This window comes from Pagrus major, chromosome 2 (assembly GCF_040436345.1).
Source record: "Pagrus major chromosome 2, Pma_NU_1.0".
NCBI classification, from domain to species: domain Eukaryota; kingdom Metazoa; phylum Chordata; class Actinopteri; order Spariformes; family Sparidae; genus Pagrus; species Pagrus major.
The window spans coordinates 11,824,523-11,842,955 of record NC_133216.1 but is presented as its reverse complement, the minus strand read 5'-3'; the positions used below and the strand labels follow the sequence as shown (position 1 = coordinate 11,842,955).

The 18,433-nt window shown below is 42.6% G+C and overlaps 1 protein-coding gene across 1 annotated transcript in view; it reads right to left on the bottom strand.

Moving 5' to 3' along the window:
* LOC141014652 (CD166 antigen homolog A-like) overlaps positions 1–18,000 on the bottom strand; it is a 43,373-nt gene extending 25,373 nt beyond the window's left edge. The window contains exon 1 of the mRNA XM_073488536.1: positions 17,706–18,000. Coding sequence (XP_073344637.1) covers positions 17,706–17,766 — 61 coding nt within the window. The 5' untranslated portion in view covers positions 17,767–18,000. The remainder of the gene's footprint in view (positions 1–17,705) is intronic.
* Positions 18,001–18,433: the final 433 nt, after the last annotated feature.

Below are 18,433 nucleotides of genomic sequence, written 5' to 3'. Positions count from 1 at the left end.
GTAAAGTAATATGGCTGCAAATAAATACTCACAGGTTGTGAACACCACTAAACAGCCACCATTGCTGATGGAAACTCTATTTGACGTGACCCAGGCACAAATATTCATGGACGGTGTAATGTTACAGCGACAGGTTACCCAGTGAAATGCAACCTTACCTTGAATAATCCTGTGGATTTGAACACTGAACATTGTTGGGAAACATTTGGGATAATGTAAGTACACAACGGAATATGTAACAAAGGTCCGTGGTCGTTTTAATGAAGAATTCTTGCATAAAGTATCTTCACAAAATGCTAGATTAAAATCAAATAAATACATTTTCACTCTGACATTTTCACAGCCTGTGCTGAGCAGAGCCACTGCAGGTCACAGCAAGCCTGTGTTCTGCTAAGGATCAGGATGGACAGCGAATGGGGAATTAGGCAGAGTATAAAACACACAGTACTATTAGTCTGAGTCTGTTAAGCATAATGGCTCTCCTCCTTCACCCCACTGAGCAACTGAAACAACAATAGCGTTCACGTTTGGCAAACAACATGCCCAATGACAGAGCTGCATGTTATTCAGGAAATAAAGCAAAGAACTCTCATGTGGACGTAAAAGGTTTTACAAAATGAAAGACTGAAAAGGACCAGACGAGGTAAAGCCACGAAAATAGCTCATCAGTGCTTTTCGTGCATCTTTCCACTTCAATGTTCCTGAGAAATGAGTCGCCAAACCTGCTTTACACTGCCCACCAGCTAAATATAAAGTGTAGTTTGAAACATATCTTCTAGGGAGACATATAGGTAGCTCCCTCCCCCTCAGGCAAAGAAAACATTGTGCATTTGCTGCATCATGTGTGGTCAACAACAAACACCTCCAGACGACAGCAGGCAGGAACAGGGCTAATGCATCGCCTGCAGTCCCACCTGTCGGGCCCCCATTGTTGCCTTGTGACTGGAAACACCGGCTCCATTTCCTCTGATTTCAGACTCGTCCCAAGCAGGGCTCAGTACCTGTGCAGACCTGCCACTGAGGGATCAGGTTGCTGCTTCCGCCTATCGTCAGGGATTGAGACAAGAGGACAAAGAAGGAGAGGGGGAGCTCAAGGAGGAGGGAAAGATTTATTTTTTTGCCTCCAGGTGTGTTCGAGCCCACTTGTGTAATGAAAGGCTGGAACCCTTAAGAAATGTTAAGAAAAGTCTTTCATACCATAAATCTGGGATGCAGGTTTTAAAGGCCCCCAAAACATATTCTTTAATCAACTCTTTGCTGTGACCGATGGAAACAATATTTTCTGTCCGAGTTAGATCAGATTTGGTTATTTCACCTGAGAGATTTCTGTGTTTGTTTTCTGCTGCCGATTCAAACTGGGTGGGACTTTGTTTGAAACAAACTTTCTTTATATCCGTTTCCTTCCTACCTTGTTAATCTAAGAGTGAGACTTTCCGGGTTCAAAGCACTTGTGTTGTATCATGCCTTGTTTGCTTCTGCTTCTGTGATTTCCTACGATTCCCAGAATACCTGCTGACAGTCCCCAGAGGACGAGGTGCAAACACTTTGCATCATCTGTGGGTTGCTCGCGTAGTTGAAGAGAATAATAAGCCCATAGGAAGAAGATGTGAGCCCTGCTCTGTAGCTCAAAATACAGGAAATCTTGTGACCGCATTGCATCCTGGTCCATTAAGGAGACGCTCGGTGTAACTTTTGGTTTTATTGCCTGTATTGGTTTTCAATCTGTTTAGGTAATGAGGAAACTATGTGGCATCAAAAACTGATATTCTCTGTTGATGTTTTAGATGGTAAAGTTTATTATAAAATCTCAATGAGGCTGCTGTGGAAATATCTCAATGTGGTGTCACATTGTCTGCGTTTGACAAATTATCCGAGGTAATGCGAAAAACACAGAGCCAAAACCTTTTCCCATTCGCAGTAACATACATCCAACAATACACAGAAGTGCAGTCTGAATCTCTGCATCATCATTTATTGATTAACATACAAGCTTTGAAGCCGTTTCCTCAGAAACATAACATAAAGATTTACAAATTACAAAAAAGAGAACCTGCAGTAGATTAAAGAATCTCTTGCTTTTTTCCCCCCTTTGATGAGCAAAAAACACGTTTAATATGAGATTTTAAAAGGGAGCCATTGTCAGGCTTTCTTTTAATTAATGATGCTCAAGCTCACTTAAATTATGTCTCACTCAGTGCAATCAAAGCAGCTTTGGTTTGCTAAGTTTCAGCAAGAGAAAGCTAATATCTGAGAGGGGATGGCTGTTGTTGGCGCAGGAATAAATGGAAGGCTGGAGAACATATGTGTATATACAATAAGAAAGGAAAACTCCTTTGCAGATGGAATATGTGTGAGAAAGTGTCCAGTATTTTGTATATGCCTCACCACATCATTGGCAGCATAACAGAGTCATTTTGCTCCATTTTTCTCTGGGCGAGACAGATGGAAAAGATAAAAGCATATTAGAAGAAGGGTGATTATCACTCTAAATGACTTGCCATAAGGTTTCCTAGAAATTGATCTTGTGGCATGATCATTAGTCTCTGAAATGTTCCTCTCTATACACTCGACCACACGAGCGTCCGTAAAAAAAAAAACCTCTTTAAAAATGTCATAAATTGCATCCGCAGATGAGCTGCACGCGTGCGGCGTGGACTGCTCTTAAGACAGCGGCCGGCTGGAGTGATTGGGTGGTAAGTGCACTCAGAGATCACGTCCATTATATCGTGAATTATGTATTGGAGGGGAGCGCGGGGCCACGGGACCCGAGGGTAGAAGTGGTTCTGAGATGCCTGTGGGCTGATCATAGGAGTCCTGACTCTAAACATCCACAAAGAACTCCCATTAACGACGTGCCATTAAAGGCAACATTAGGCCATTAACAAAGCACAGCCACACTGCTTCCTACTTGTCCATTAACCCTTCCTAATGCAGCTCCTAACATTTTGCCGATGACTTCATTCTTCTGTTTTCGCTCCCATTACCTCACCCAAGTCTCTTGGTTATGAATGAAGACAGATTTTTTAATTCACTGTCAGTAGCAGTGACTATTGGAAGCTAATGGATTTGGACTGTGTCACGATGACTGTGTTACTCAGGTAGGAATTGAAAAAACTCCATTTATCGCTGGCAAGAGTTAACAAACCCCCACCCTTTCTGCTTCCTCTGATCAAAGTAATATCCTAAAAATAGACGCAGCCTGTGAGCAAATCACTAGTTTACGGGGCAAATGGGATTATCAAATAATTTCTAGCTATTAAAACAGAAAAAATAACTAGGCATCGCCAACACGATTCCCTCGGCTGCACAGATAAATCTTAATTAGGGTTGTGACACGTGCAAATGATCGCACAACACCTGTCTGAGGTAACCGTCTGTTAAGGCCATCTGTAGCAGCTGACAGGTCAATCGGCAGTTACCTTCAATATCAGCAGAATTAATAATATACTGTATCTTTATATTAATAATTAAAAGGCATTTACTCTATGCCCTTGTCTATAAAAGCAAACTGCCTCAATGCTCAACATTTTCACTTCATTACCTAAAAGCACCAAAGAAAGGACGGCTATTAAATTTGCTTTGAGTTTATTTCAGATGTTGCTTTTGTGCTGGAGGATAGCGAGGCTGGGCCTTATTAACTCCCCATCCAGTTAATTCAGACGTGTGATTAGAAACCACTCATTCATTCTCAATTATTTCTGAGTAATTTAAATGTGATAACTTTTTCATACGCCAAGGAGCCTTCAACCTTTATTATACTTGAGGATCCTACGAGTGTTATTGAATTGGTGCTGCTCGCTCATGCCTAATGGAGAGGCGGCATCCACACGCACCCACTCTGCTTCTAATCACAGCGGCTTTGAACTTAAGTTAGTTAATCTCGCAGTTACTGAAACACTTCTTAGAGTCTTGTTCGGGGCTAAAGTTGAGCTCAGTCTCACATTGAAAGATCTGTTTTTTATCCCCGGCAGATCTTGACCGGTGTTCACACTTTGCTCGTTTTTTACACGAGAATAACACACATGATCTGATTTTCACTGTGGGATGTGCGCATGAAAGGCAAACCATGTCCTGGAAATACCTCCTGCAGCTCTGATTCATGTTCGTAGTCTGTATTCTAGGGATTTCCAACACAACATCTTCAGAGGCGTTTTGATAACAGGTATCTGATCACATGCTTCCCTGGTGATTTTAATGTTTGATATTATGAGGCGCAGATAAATGCGGTTTCTCAGAGGGCACGGCTTGCTGTTTGAAACCGCTTTATTTAGCGCATGTAATTAAAAATCACAGGCCCATCTCCTCCAGCAATCATGGAGAAGTATAATCAACGCAATTAAGGCTTAAAAACACAGCCACACAGATAATAAAATAAATGTTTAGAGCCTAATAAAATAAATGTGAGGGTTAAAGAGGAGCAGCAGATGGTGTGATGCTCCAGATGGAGACTCTAACACTCAGCGATGCTTCTCGCTAATGAAGAAAGTGCCCTTTGAATTACCGAAGAGTTGGAATCCATAAATCTAAGTGCAAGGAGCGAATCCTCGAGTTGTCAGAACGTTTCCCCCCCCCTCCGTTCAGCCAGATGTGTTAATAGGCAGCTTTAAAATATTCCTGACACATTCAAAACAACCTCTTCGACATCAAAGTGCTCGTCGTTTCACCGGGTCTCTTCAAGAGGTATCACATCAGACAGCAGGTATCAGGTATTTTTTTTCGCATACAGGCCATAAACCTGCCAGCCTCTCTCGCCTGGAGCAACCGAGCCAACTAGAGCAGGACTGACTTCTAGGTTAAGTGTCTGCTCTCTTGATTATAGACGGGACGTCGTGTGCAATCAATTTTAGCATTAGCCTTAAGGGTGCTTGGCACGACAGGCTGCGATAATTAGTCGATTAATTGATTAAACAAGCGACAGATAATGAATAGTCAACACATATCAGAATCAATTCGCTGCTTATGTCATTTAACAAGGAGAAAACGTCGAACATAATGTAGAGTTAACTGTAAATTGAATATCTTTGTTTGTGAGACTGATCAACAATTTAAAGATGTTACCCTGAGCTCCAGAAACAGATGTATTTTCAACATTTTGAAAAACTGACTAAAAGATAAAGACCCATTACAAACCATTAGGGCAACAACTATTTATGATCTCTGTAACTGATTGATCAATATTGCTTTGATTATTGGAGTCAGGGCTGGGCAACATATTGATTTTATAATGTTATCATGATGTGAGACTATATATGGTCTCAGATTTGGATACCGCTGTATCATGATATGACGTAAGTGTTGTCTCTTCCTGGTTTTGAAGGCTTCATTACAGTAGAGTGATGTCATTTTCTGAACTTACCATACTTCTAATGACTCACCACCCTGTCATGTAGTAGTACCAATGGTCATCCCTACAATATTTGTTTTGCATTTGTATTTGATCAAAAATATTGTGATATTTGATTTTGTCGCCCAGTCCGAACATTTATGAAGTTCTTTATGGAGATTTTAAAATATCGAGATATATATTGTTTATGGCTTTATGGTCTAAAAATGTCAGGATATTATGTCTTCTTCTTTTGTCTGATCAACAGTCCCAAAGATATTCACTTTACTGTGATATGAAAGAGACAAAAGCAGCAAATCCTCAGCTGAGAAGCTTGAACTGGAGACAGGCTGCCATTTCTGCTTGAAAAATGAAATTTATTATCGATTATCAAAGCTGTTGGTGATATATCTTTTGTCGAACGATTACTTGGCTAGCTGTTTCAGATACTTTTTTCATTGTCATTTTACATTAATATCTTTGACCAGACAACCAATTTACACACATCTCTGGGCACATGTGACAGGCATATCCTCCTTATTTTCTGACAGAAGCGACAGCTGAATCTGTAATGAAAATAATTGTTAGCTGCAGCTGGAGCAGGACCCATGACAAACGCTTATGCTCACCATATTTTATATGCGAACAAACATCCTCTGAACCATCAGACTGAAAGCATCCTCCTACTAGAGTTTATATTTTTATTTTGAAATACTAGCGCAGCTGGCAGCTATAGCTTCCTCTTTTCGTTCAAGTACCTGCCTGTCTGTCTGCACCACAACTGCTCACTTTCCTGTAAAAGCTGCCACGCCCTGTCCCTTCCCCCCCACGCTCGCGTGATAAGAAATTCTTTGAACATCTGTATCTCATTGCTCCTGGGGGAGCAGTTGTGTTTACTATTACACAATCTTCTGTATGACAACATTACAGTTGCAGGTGGCTGCCTGAGGATACTAATCAGACCTGCTGCCACAACACACCCCTGGTAAAGGTAAAATGAGCCTTTTCTACACCGCAGAGCAGCCAACAAACCCACGCACGGCCCTGACCGAAGCAGAGGAGGAAGAGGGAGATGATTCAGCCTCGACCCTGTCACTTCCCTACGTGGGGAAACATGAATGCATCCACTTATCGATCTTAAAGTGCTTCATTAGTAGCTGCATGAGGCATGGGCTAATATTTTCCCAACACAAAATGGATGATTAATGGTAAAATGTGCACTAGTTTTGTTGTAGTCCCTTTTTCTTATCAATAATGTATGCCCCGTTAGGCCGTAAACAAGAGAAAAAAATCATAACAGGTAGATATTTCCATTTGCTCAGCAGATGGCTCGTGTAGCTTTCATCTGTGGTAATTGCCGTGGCGAGACTGATAGTTTCACATTAGTTGAGCAAAGAGTCATGTATGCTGTTGTGCACTCGTAATGACAGACCTGACCTTCTAACCCTTCACTGTGAAACAGTGCAGACACCGCTCCCCATTCCAATAAGCCAAACAGCCTGGTTGGTATTAAGAGGGCATGACGGTTTCAAATTGTGTCCTGCATTAGCTCCTGGCTCTGGGGGGGTCCTAAAGCCGCTGCTGGCTAAACAGAGCAGAGAGCGGTGGGAGGACTACATGGAATGCAGATAATACATACAAAGGATTATGTACCTGCTTGCACATCAAATCTGTGTGGTTTCACATTTAATACCCGCGGACCGACGTCTGCTTTGATGGAGCACTGTGAAAGGTTGGAGATTAACATGCGCTGTCACACCACTGAGTCTTCCCGCGACTTCGGGACTTTCAGATTTGCGCGGCGGGATAACCCGCTAACATGATTTGGCTGAAAGGTTCTACTAGTGTGACTGCAATGGCGCCGAGCGGGTTCTTGTGTATGATTTGTGGGGGGAAATTGTTTGCTCATGTGAAATAAATTATGTCCAAAAGTCGATTTATCTCGTGTCAAAGCAAGGTCACTAATATGCTCCTGTTTCCAGAGACACACACCAGATAAAACTGTCACAACAAACCAATCTTGCCGTTTTGTTTGGGTCTCTTGTTTCTGCGAGATGAGATAACCACTCTCAGTTTGTGTCATTCAGCATATGTCACTGTCGTCTTGGGAACATGGCTCCTTTAAGGCATAATAATTTCATTAGTAGTGGCTATTACATTTTCCTCTCCCATCATGGCATGAGGGGAAGCCATACATCAAGGTAAGTGCTTTTAACTATCCACTCTGGCGTTGCATTGCTCCCATTCTGCTTCTTGTCCTGCCTGCTACACCCAGAACAAGAGCAGAAGAAGCCCTGCAGATCTAACTGATAGTGAGCAGCAGAGAAAAACCCCACTTCATACAGAACCTGTCAATAAGAAAGGAACCATGCCAACAGCTCTTCTACCACTGATACCAAGATACCCACAAAATATAAAAATATCTGCAATGTGGCCCCCAGAGCTCAGGAGTTAAAATCTCCACGGGAATGTTCTGCACAGACTTTCCCACCTTCAAGCAAACTGAGTCAACACGCTGCTCAGAAAGTCCTCCGAAGCAATGAGCTGCTTCTGCTGCTGGGTCAGACAAAAAGACACTGGCTCGAGGCAAAGGCTCCCCTGAAAGACCAGAGAAAGCTAAAAATTGTAACACAACAAGACATTTCTGATAACAAGAAGTACCTTGCTGTGATTTAAAAAACTATGCACGTTTTTGGAAATATGAATCAGGAATACCAACGTTGGTCTTTCTAACTGAAATATCACAACGACTACTGGACAATAGGGCCTGTTATTTTCATTATCGATCATACTGCAGATTATTTTCATGATAAATCGATTATAGAAGACATATTCTGCTCATTTTAAGGCTCATAATTTTATTTTGGGTTACTACTAGAGTACGTCCACATGCCTTTATACTCAAAAAACACATCAGTTTTCTCATACTGTCCAGTGCTGCATCCCCTGTATCCCCTCTCTGTCTGAAACGCTCTGTTTTAGCGCCTGTCTCTTTAAGGCCCCCCTCCTGAATACCCAGTCTGCTCTGATTGGTCAGCTCACACACGCCTGAGCCAGCACCCCTAACAACAACAGAGAAGCTGTGCTGAATCAACTCTTGAATGCCAAATCTATGCATTAATTACGCAAATGTGTGACATGGTGACATAGTGTGATGTCAAGAAGTGACAGAATGAAAGACTACTGACGAGGCATTTCAGGAGCAGTGTTTCCTGTGGGAGAGAGGAGCTTCTGTTTGTGCAGACTCTGACCTTTTTAACTTTCCAGTCCAAAAGGCAAGGAAGAAAAAAACAGAAATGCATAATAAGTCTCCTTCAATCGTTTAGTCAATGAAATGCCAAAAAAAAATGTGAAAAACGCTCATCCCAGCTCATGTGTCCGCCCAAAATGATGTCTTCACATGGCTTCTTTTGTCCAACCAACCATCCAAAACCCAATTACTCTTCATTTACTATCACAAAAGACAAATACAAGCAGCAAATTCTGACATTTAAGAAGCTGGAACCAGCCAATGATTAATATTTGAAAAATATGACTGGAACAATTAAGTAATTGTCAAAATAGTTGGCAACAAACTTTCTATCAATGAATCAATTAGTTGCAGCTCTACTGGACGGATTTTGAAATTTTGTGCACATGTTCTTTTTACTTGAATGATCCCCTGACATTTCCTAAGGTCAAAATTAGAATATGTCCAATATATATATATATATAGTTTTTTAGTTTTTTCATGTTAACCATTTTATAGACAAATGATCTAATCGATTAATCAAGAAAATAACCTTCAGATTAATCAATAATGAAAATAATCATTAGTTGGAACCTGAGAAAAGCCCTTCATGTTCCCTGTAGGACTAATTGCTGTAGCTTCAGTTTATGTTTGTATGTGTATTGTATGAATTAGCAAATGTTAGCATGCTACTGCATTAAGATGGTGAAACAAACATGGTAAATGTTATGCCTGCTAAAAAAAAATCAGCATTTTAGCATTAGCGTGCTGATGTTAGCATTTAGCTCAAAGCACTGCTGTGTCTAGAACCGCCTCACAGAGCTGCGAGCAAGATTCTCTGAAAAACTTTTCAGGTGTTAATAGAAATATAATATAAAAGACTCATATTTGCAGATGAAATGGCCTGAGATATAGTGAACACAAGGCATTACTGAGGACAATAAGAAATATATTCATTCAAGCATGATACCTGAAGAACTGCCACCCTGAGCAGAAAGGTAACAGAGTTGTTCAATTATTGGAAACCCACTGGGGGATAATATCTGATATTGTCTGAACAAATATTCTCATAATGGCAAAATGTGGCTGTGATGTTGTTTTCGGTTTGGACTATCTGCTCCCGTTGGCGCTGCTTATAGATGAGCATGCTGTGGCAAGCCCTCCACAATAAGACAGGTAATCCTGAGATTTCCTCGAGAAAAGAGGAGAAAATCCGCTTTACCCTAACCGTCCCTTAGATGCAGGGAAAAATAGAAAAAAAGAAATGACATGTCATTTTTCAGTGTCAAACTTTGTGCTGTCTGACCCAGCAAGTTCAAATGAAATCACTATCATTAAATCTGCAAATTATGTGTCATCTCCCCTGTATCTACTACTTGAATGGGGAGAACAAAATTAATGGTAACATAATGGGTTATGGCATCTTCATTACTCAGAATTAAACACTGCAAAGTTCTTTTAATAACGACCTCACTCTATAGAATAGCCGGACACGGCAATAAAGCAACTTTTTAAATGACCTGGTCCTCGGGTAGACAGGCTGCTTCTGAGTTTAGCTCTTAAACATTCCTGCTTTTTTTCTCTTTCATGACCACCCTGCAGTCAAGCTCGAGTTGAATCAGAGTCACACACGTAGATTCTTTTGTGCTAAGAGGATAAGTCAGTACAAAAGTCAGTATTTAAATTGCACCGGAGGGATGTGTAATGCTTAGAAATTCTCCCCAGGAACGCGCAGCTACTTGACCTCTTAAGATGTCCCGTTAGAAAATTAAGTATTGCATCCAATTACCCGACAAGCATCTCTTCACCTTCCTCGTAAGGTCTGGCAGCGGAACAGCTGAATACTTAACAGCAAAGTAGAGCGTCTTATCCAAAAACATCTAACACATCCACAAGTCATGCATCAGCCAAAGCATCGCTGGTGGGGTAATTGCCAAGCAAAAAGCCACCACTTGACGTCTTTGAACAAAAAAACGATGTCGGGTTTGAGGACACAGCGCTGCTACTGCTGATGCATTTTTACGTGCAACAAGATAGTTTTGAATACTGTAATCTGTCGTGTGGATTACGTTTCTTCTCACTTAATCATGGTTCTTCAAAGAAAGTTGCTCATTAGGAAATACATGCCCTGAGGCCAAGCATTCATGGACTGGAATGTGAAAATGTCTTGCTGCCAACAGGGAATGGGGGATTAATGATTTATGTAAAGTTAAGAGCAAGGAACACTTCCCAGCAGGTTCAAATAATAAACTCATTTTTGTATAAACTTGTCCTCTGAAATATACGATTAACAGTGGATAATTACAACAACATCCAAAGAATACTGGTTCCCGACCAGTCTGACACCCCACATCATTTCAAGTAGGCCTCGTGTGACACTTGACAACAGTTGTAGTTGTTCAACAACTATCTGTTTACTTTAAGCTAACTAATTGAACTGTAAACTTTAGCTAACTAATTCAACTGTAAACTTTAACTAACTATTTCAAATGGAAATTCAATACTTTAAGCCTACTATTTCATATGTTTATCCATTAAAAGCTACTTTTAGCTACAACCGTTGCTTTTAGCTAGCTATTTCAAATCTTTAGCCTACTTTTAGCATATTTTCTAATGTTTACTCCAGGATAAACTAACTGTTTACTATAAGTAAACTATTTCAGATGTTTAGCCTATTTTCTGTTTAGCTAAACTCACTATTTCAACTAATTACTTTAGCTAATTATTTCAGCTTCTTACTTTTGGCTTATTATTCTAAATGTTGACTTTTAGCTTATTATTTCAAATGGGAATTTAATACTTTTAGCCAACTACTTCATATACTTATCCTTTACTTTTAGCTATTAAAACTGCTTTCTATTAGCCAGCTATTTCAATTTATTACTTCCAGCCAACAATTATAAATGTCATTCATTACTTTCAGCCATGGCTCTAGAGTTACTTTTAACGACTACAACTGTTTCTCCTCTCCTAAATAACTATTTAAATAACTTATCCAACACTTTTACTATTTCAGCATATGGTGTGTTAAGACTTATTCAGGTTGGAGGGAGGTGTGGGCTCGGCAGTCAGCCTGCTGCAGCTGGTAGCTTGCTGGTTTTGTGACAACAAATTCACTGAAGATCAGCATCGCACCAATTTGTGATCCAATTTGGTTATTTTCTTTAAAACTTATAATTCCTCCTTTTTCAAAACTAATTGAGCGTCTTCTCGATATTTCCACATGCTCCACGGCAACTTCAGGAGTACCCCCGGTGGTGAATCTTATCAAGCAGCTTGAAATCCACTTAATGAGAGTTTTACAAAGAAGAGACCTTCCATTGTCAGAAAAACACCCTTAAATGCACCCAGCATTTGAGAGCAGGTCTGGCCTTCATATTCCCTATGAGTGCATTTTAAACCTCTATAAATCTCAGGGCTATTCCAGAGTGTCATGATACATTGATGACCCAGAGAGTTGGGCCAACCATTTAATCTTCTATCTTGATTTCTATTTAGGCACTGACAGAATGACAAGCTTTTAATTCCAATCAGAGATATACTCTCGTTATCCCCCCTGTGTGAGAGAAGCTCTCTGAATGAGAACTCCTGTCTCCTGCAAGTTCAACTGAAGCAGCATGTAATCAAAGATAGCTTCAGGCGCCGCAGACTGCTGCGGCAGTCTATGAGAGAAGGATAGTGGACATCATCGCAACACAAAGAAACGGCTTTTAAAAAGGCAGGAATGTGAATACCGAGGTCATATGCAGACACAAGGACTCTGTTGAGTCCCAAAGGCAAAGACGTAACAGGGACCAGCGCGACGTTTCATGAATGAAAAATTGCTAAACAGCGTCTGAGTGAATAGAGCGACTTCTCAGTATTGCAAAAGAGCTTAGGACCTAACAGGGGATGATTCAGAAATGAATGGGAAGACAAAACTCCATGTCATTTTATTAGTTGGCCCGGGGCTTGAAATGAATGTTTCACCTTTTGCACAAAGGCTGTGTCAACCCGGCTGACTTCCCTGAACCTCAGACAGAGTGAAAATACAGGTTTAATACAATAGCAACCTCCCGCCTTTCTGCTCGACTCTCATAAATAGACAGAAATAATGACTTTATGGGAGTGCAGGCATAAATATCAGAGTTCATCGCTGACCCCCTCCCCCCACACACACACACTCCCTGCTGTCAGTGGTGCGAACACTGTTGCTCCTTTGTCTTTTGCTTAATCTATAATATAAATTTTAATGAGAAAAAGAAGTTCATTAAATGTAATTCACCAAAACAAAAGCCGCATAAGCACCCACCCTCTGGCTTTCCATACATACAGTATGCGCCCCTTTATGGTATTCCTTAAATGCTCTCTGAGGTCGGATGATTACCATCACAGTTAATGGAGGCCTCTCAAAGAATTCATTAAGACGGAGCAATGACTCTGATAGAGAATCTGAACAAAGATCCAGGCCCCTGTTAAAATCTGGGTGTGGCCACTGGCTTTTCATATGGAGCGGAGACGCTTCCCCCCTCCACCAGGTTGCACATGTGAGGTGCAGGGACAGGCAGCAGCTACTCTGTGCCCTCTCCGAGGGGTGTGTGCTGTTCCATATTAATGACAAAGAGAGGAGCGGGAGCAAGAAGTCGCTATCATACACTCATTTGTTTAAAAAGAGCCAGCCTCACAATACAGTCGGCGGGAGTCCACAGGAATCCAGTGAAAGCTGGGGGCTGCGTCAATGACAAAGGACAGAAACAACCTCACTTTTTGTCCCTGAAACAAGGGCCGCCCAATTTCAGAGCGCTGTTGGGCTTTCACCAAAACCAAGGATACCTCCATGCATTTCAATGGGGTATTCCTGCATAAAGACAGAGGAACTACTGCATAGCACAGTCATCTCTCTCCTGTTGTTAAGCCTTTCTTTATAGCTGAAACAATAGATGCCTGGTCCCTCCCCTCCGATAACAAATAAACCATTATTTTGCACGGCAGAGCGAGAAAACCTGTGTAAGGAAAGTGAGAAAATTGCCAGGAGCAAACTGAGACGTCGGTCTTGTGTTTACCTTAAAAACGATGTCGCCTCAGTCTAAACATGCATGTGCTGAAAGTCAATAAAGTGCTAAGTTCAACTTCTTACCCTGACAGGCAAATTACATCACAGAAAGGATGGCTGGAGAGGCTATTTTCGCCCAGATTCTGAAAAATTGAATATATCTCTCATTCTGGCCCTAAAAGTGGGGCAAGCCAATCATCAGTGTAATTAAGATTCACTCGCTGCTGTTTTACTGATAATCCTGTGTGTAAAACTGTCACAGGCGGACAAAAGACCTTTTTCTCATTGAGTCATTGCCTCAGAGTGATTACTTTTGCCACACAACTCCTTTCATTTTCTCAAGGCAGAGCCACTCGTACATCTTCCCGCTCGCTGGGGCCAGCTGAGAGCGAATTGCTCTCTCTGACACGTAGGAAACTCAGCATGTTCATGTGGTAACTCATATTTCTTTCAACGCTGTCCCGCTACGTCTAATCTAAAAGGCGTAGTTTGGATTTTTGGAGCAAATATAGAAACAGTTTTCTGCCTGTGAAAGTCCCAAACAAGTTGAATAATGAGGCTAAAACTCTGAAGTTAATCATTTAGCTCAACGTGAGTTGTGGGGACAAAAAGCTTTTCTTTCAACAACTGCACACACAAACAGGAATCATAAAGAGACACTCGCTCCCTTCACGGCCCTAAAAAGATCAACACTGCTGCTCCACCTGTTCAGTGTCCTGCTGGGGGTGGAAAAAACAGTGTGTGTGTGTGGATGTGTTGGTGTGCACCACTCCAACCCACTGTGTGAGGGGTGCAGGGCAGACAAAGGCCAAAAAAGAAAGCAGCAGCTGTGTTACATCAGAATTACAGTTTCTACTCTTACTTCAGGTCTACTGTACGTACGTTACCGCACCATATGGTCCTCAAGCATATGTTGAAAAGCATCATTTCTCAGGGGACGAGCTGATGTTCTGGCCTAATTGCTTGGAAAGCAGCATCCACAGCTTCACAGAAGTGGAGCAGGTTAATGATCAACCCTCTATCCGAGACTCCCCAGTTTTGGCTGTGCACTAAAACACGCTCTTTGCTCTCTTTTTATTCAGGGCTGCATCAAAGATTATGTAACAGCAGCGTTTTCATTTCATCATAACTTCAGGTTATTTATAGTTTTCCAGCTTCATCTTGATTTGTTTTTAGTTGTTTGCAAATCAAAGCTAACGTTACCCTGTGAGTCAGTTAATTAAGCTTGATCCTCACATCCAGGAAGTGAAGCGCTGCTGCCAGGGGCGCTGGCAGGAATCCCACACCCCCTGCTGAGAGGTGACCCTGGTAGCTCCAGAAACCCTAAAGGCTGCTTTAATTTACAGTACGGCCTCGGCTGTCTTCTCTGAGGAACCCATGAAAGTGTCGCCCTTTTCCTCGCTGTGAGCAACACCTCTGCTTTCTGCTCACATTCCCACTTATTTATCATCCCTATCAAGGACGTAAAGCACACAAAAGACATATTCCACATGCCGAACATCTATTTTACTCACTTTGCATGATTCTCACTTTTTACTCAATCTGAAGGTCTTTTTCTCTATTTCTGAAGTATAGTAAGTGTGTGACACTGGGAAAGATTCCACTTCACACTTGTGTTCGAACACAGGAGAGTCCTACAGAGCCTTTTGAGAGACATTACTAGCTGCTATAATGGGTTAAGCATCAGCAGGATAATGAGTTGTGAAGATATCCCATTATAGGTCCATTTTGAGCATTCCTGTTCCAATAAGTGCAAGGAACTATGAATTAATAGGAGGTTTGCTCCCTTACTTTAAATTCCTCAGATTCTCCTGTTTCCTCGTGTATTTAATCAGGTATTCACATGGTCAGGATTGATTTCATAATTTGATTTTGCTCTGTTGCTAGGGAGCGAGTCCTTTGCACAATTTGATCAACAAACAACTATTTTAAGAGAGGAAGTGTTAAAGCGATAACATAAAAGTGAAGTACGGATGCAGCATTTCTATTCAAATCCGTGATTCGGCTGAGTTGCCATACTTTTCATGACTGCATCTGAATTTTGCATGAAGGGATACAATACTTTCCAAGTCACAAAGAAATCTCTTTTCAAAGCGAAAACAACCACAAGCAGAGTCTTCAAACATCAAGAGGGGAAAAAAACTGCCTAAAAATGAGACGTGCACAAGCACACAAATACGCAGTTGTGCAGAATCTCACATGCCAGACAAGTGTACTTTTTTTTTCTCCTGTGCATTAGCATCACGGCATTCATGAGACAGGTCTGGACATAACCTAGTTAAAGATGAAAGAAAGGAGAGTGAATCTATCTCAGGTGAAATTGGGTGACCCCCGCAAGAGATTAGTCCATTAGCAGGAGGGAGAGCCCCGCTCGCTCGACAAGTAATACCAGCTGTGACACCGAGCGCTGTCTGTCTGCTCAGGGAGGGGGCGAGGGTGGTGGTGGTGGGGGAAGGGTGGAGGGTGGAGACGGGGAGCGAACAAAAAAACAGATGCATCTTTCTGGAGTGTTTGCTCTAGGAGTAATTCAGGGGCTCTGTTTCCCATTCTGGATTCGGCCATGCCTCGGCCTTGACTGCAGGAAGCCCTTCCCCAAGAGCTGCTGCTTTTTTCTTTTTCATCTGTTCAAATATAATAAACACAGGCCTGTTTTTTATTACAACTATCGATGCAGGTTTTATTGCAAATCCCAAACTCAATAAAACCCTCTCAGTCAGATTTTGAGGCCAGAACATGAATATTTCTCTTTAAAGAAACCTCACGGGGGTCACTCTCTCCAAGGCGGCACCGGCCATCTGTTGTGTCAGCAAACACACACATGTTTTGACCATCACGTCTGCTAAAACACACACACCAGAGTGGACGGGGCCGTAAAAAGTCTAACCTCATTACCAACTCAGTGCACTCTCCTCCGGTCTCAAGCACACGGCACTGCAGCGTAAAAAAAAACCTTAACCACCTTAAAAGGGACCATTCGTTTCCTCTCAAACAAACCACCTGAGCCTGACTGATAGGTGCTGTGTGGTGTTAATTTACAACAACAGGCGCCACTGTAGTGTGACGAGGTCGAAGGGAGTACAGTGAGATCAACCTCTCCGCCCCTCTCCTTATCCGAGGGAGTGCTCTGAGCTCCTTGTGCAGCCTTTGCTTAATGGCCTGGCTGAGTGATGTGAACACATGGTGCCGCTACCTGTTGGCCCGACGGAGCAGACAACAAGGAAGTCTGGAGACAGACAAAAAAAAAAACACAACAACCCAGCCTTTATTTCATCAAATTACTCTATTTTTCAAAGCCAGCACTTAATGCGGAGTTGCTGCACCCAATTCAACTTGGAGGCACTCACTTGTGCAACCCATTACAACTGCCCACATGCAAAAAAAAAATAAAAAAGAGTCTTATCCTACGTGTAATTACTAGAGGGAGCCTGTCAGGAGCGCTTTCCCTCCACCCAACAAGGCAACCCATAATTACAACACATCAGAGAGGATGTGAACGCGGCATCATTCTGCTCAACAGCCTGCGAAAGCACATACATACATACAACACACACACACACACACTCCAAAAAATGAGGCATCACGATGACATCATGCCAGGAGCACATGTGAAGAATGGGTGATGATGATGATGCCCGCCTCTCCCATCATGGGGAGGGAGGAGGGGGGTGAGGGGGAGGGAAAAACAGGGTGGCACAATGGATTTCATGTCTCATAAGCAGTTTATAGACAAGAAAGTCACTTTTCATATACTTATATAAGCAGGGGACGCAGAATAATGAGGAATTTCACACATTATAGACATTTAGATATGTAAGAGAGGGATTTCTGCATTATGTGTTGTTTACAAGATGCCAAAACAACAATAACAGAATAATGTGTGCTTGATTTTGCGAGTAAAAAAAAAAAAACATTCCTATAAAAAAGAGCAAATACTGAACTATAACACCGCTCGCTAACTTATAAGCAGGAGCCACCCGCGTGCCCCGCTCCGCCTCTCCCCGGAAATGTGATCGATAAGCCGTGTGCTGAAGTTTTCAGAGGCACCTGCCGGGACTTTCCCGTCATACCTGCGGCACCGCGTGAGCAGCACCGCCGGCCGGTGTAATGAGACAATGGCTTACCTCGGCGGAGGAGCGCGGTGACGAGCAGGGCGCACACACAGCTGGCGGACAACAAGTGCATCCTCGCGAGTCTCTCAGATCCTCCTGCGGCTCGGTTCGTGTCAGAGGTTTTTGTTAGGACCACTTGGTCGAGTTGTTCTCTTTCAGGTGGGTGAGGTTGTTTGTTTTTTTTGTTTTTTTAAAAAAACCCAAAACGCTCCTTGTGTCTCACTTCAGGTTCAGGCTCCTCTCCCAACGTGGCATGTGCTCGCCAACACGCGCTCACATCAGTTCTGGTAGAACAGGTAACTGCGAGGGGCTCACAGACGGAGCGCGAGGGCGGGGGTGGGGGTGGGGGGGGGGTGCTTGTGGGCAGCTCCGCCCCTGATACACCCCTCCTCCCTCCCCACCCACCACCACCTTCCTCCTCTCCCCTCCAGCAGCACCTCCCCCCTCCTCCCACACACAAGTGTACCCCACCCCTTTCCTCAAGATGCCCCCCCTCCACACACACACACACACACACACACTCAACTCACCCTCCTCCTCTCACCCCCCCTTTACTCTCATCTTCACCCTCCCTTGCTCCTCTTTCCAACATGCACACACACTCTGCACACACACACACAGAGAGGGAAACCTTCAATCAAGCCCCACCTCAGACTTGTCTCATGCACAAAACCCCATTGGTGGAGCACATACCCTCACCCTGAACCTGCAATTAAAGTTAAACTGCTGTAAAAAAAAAA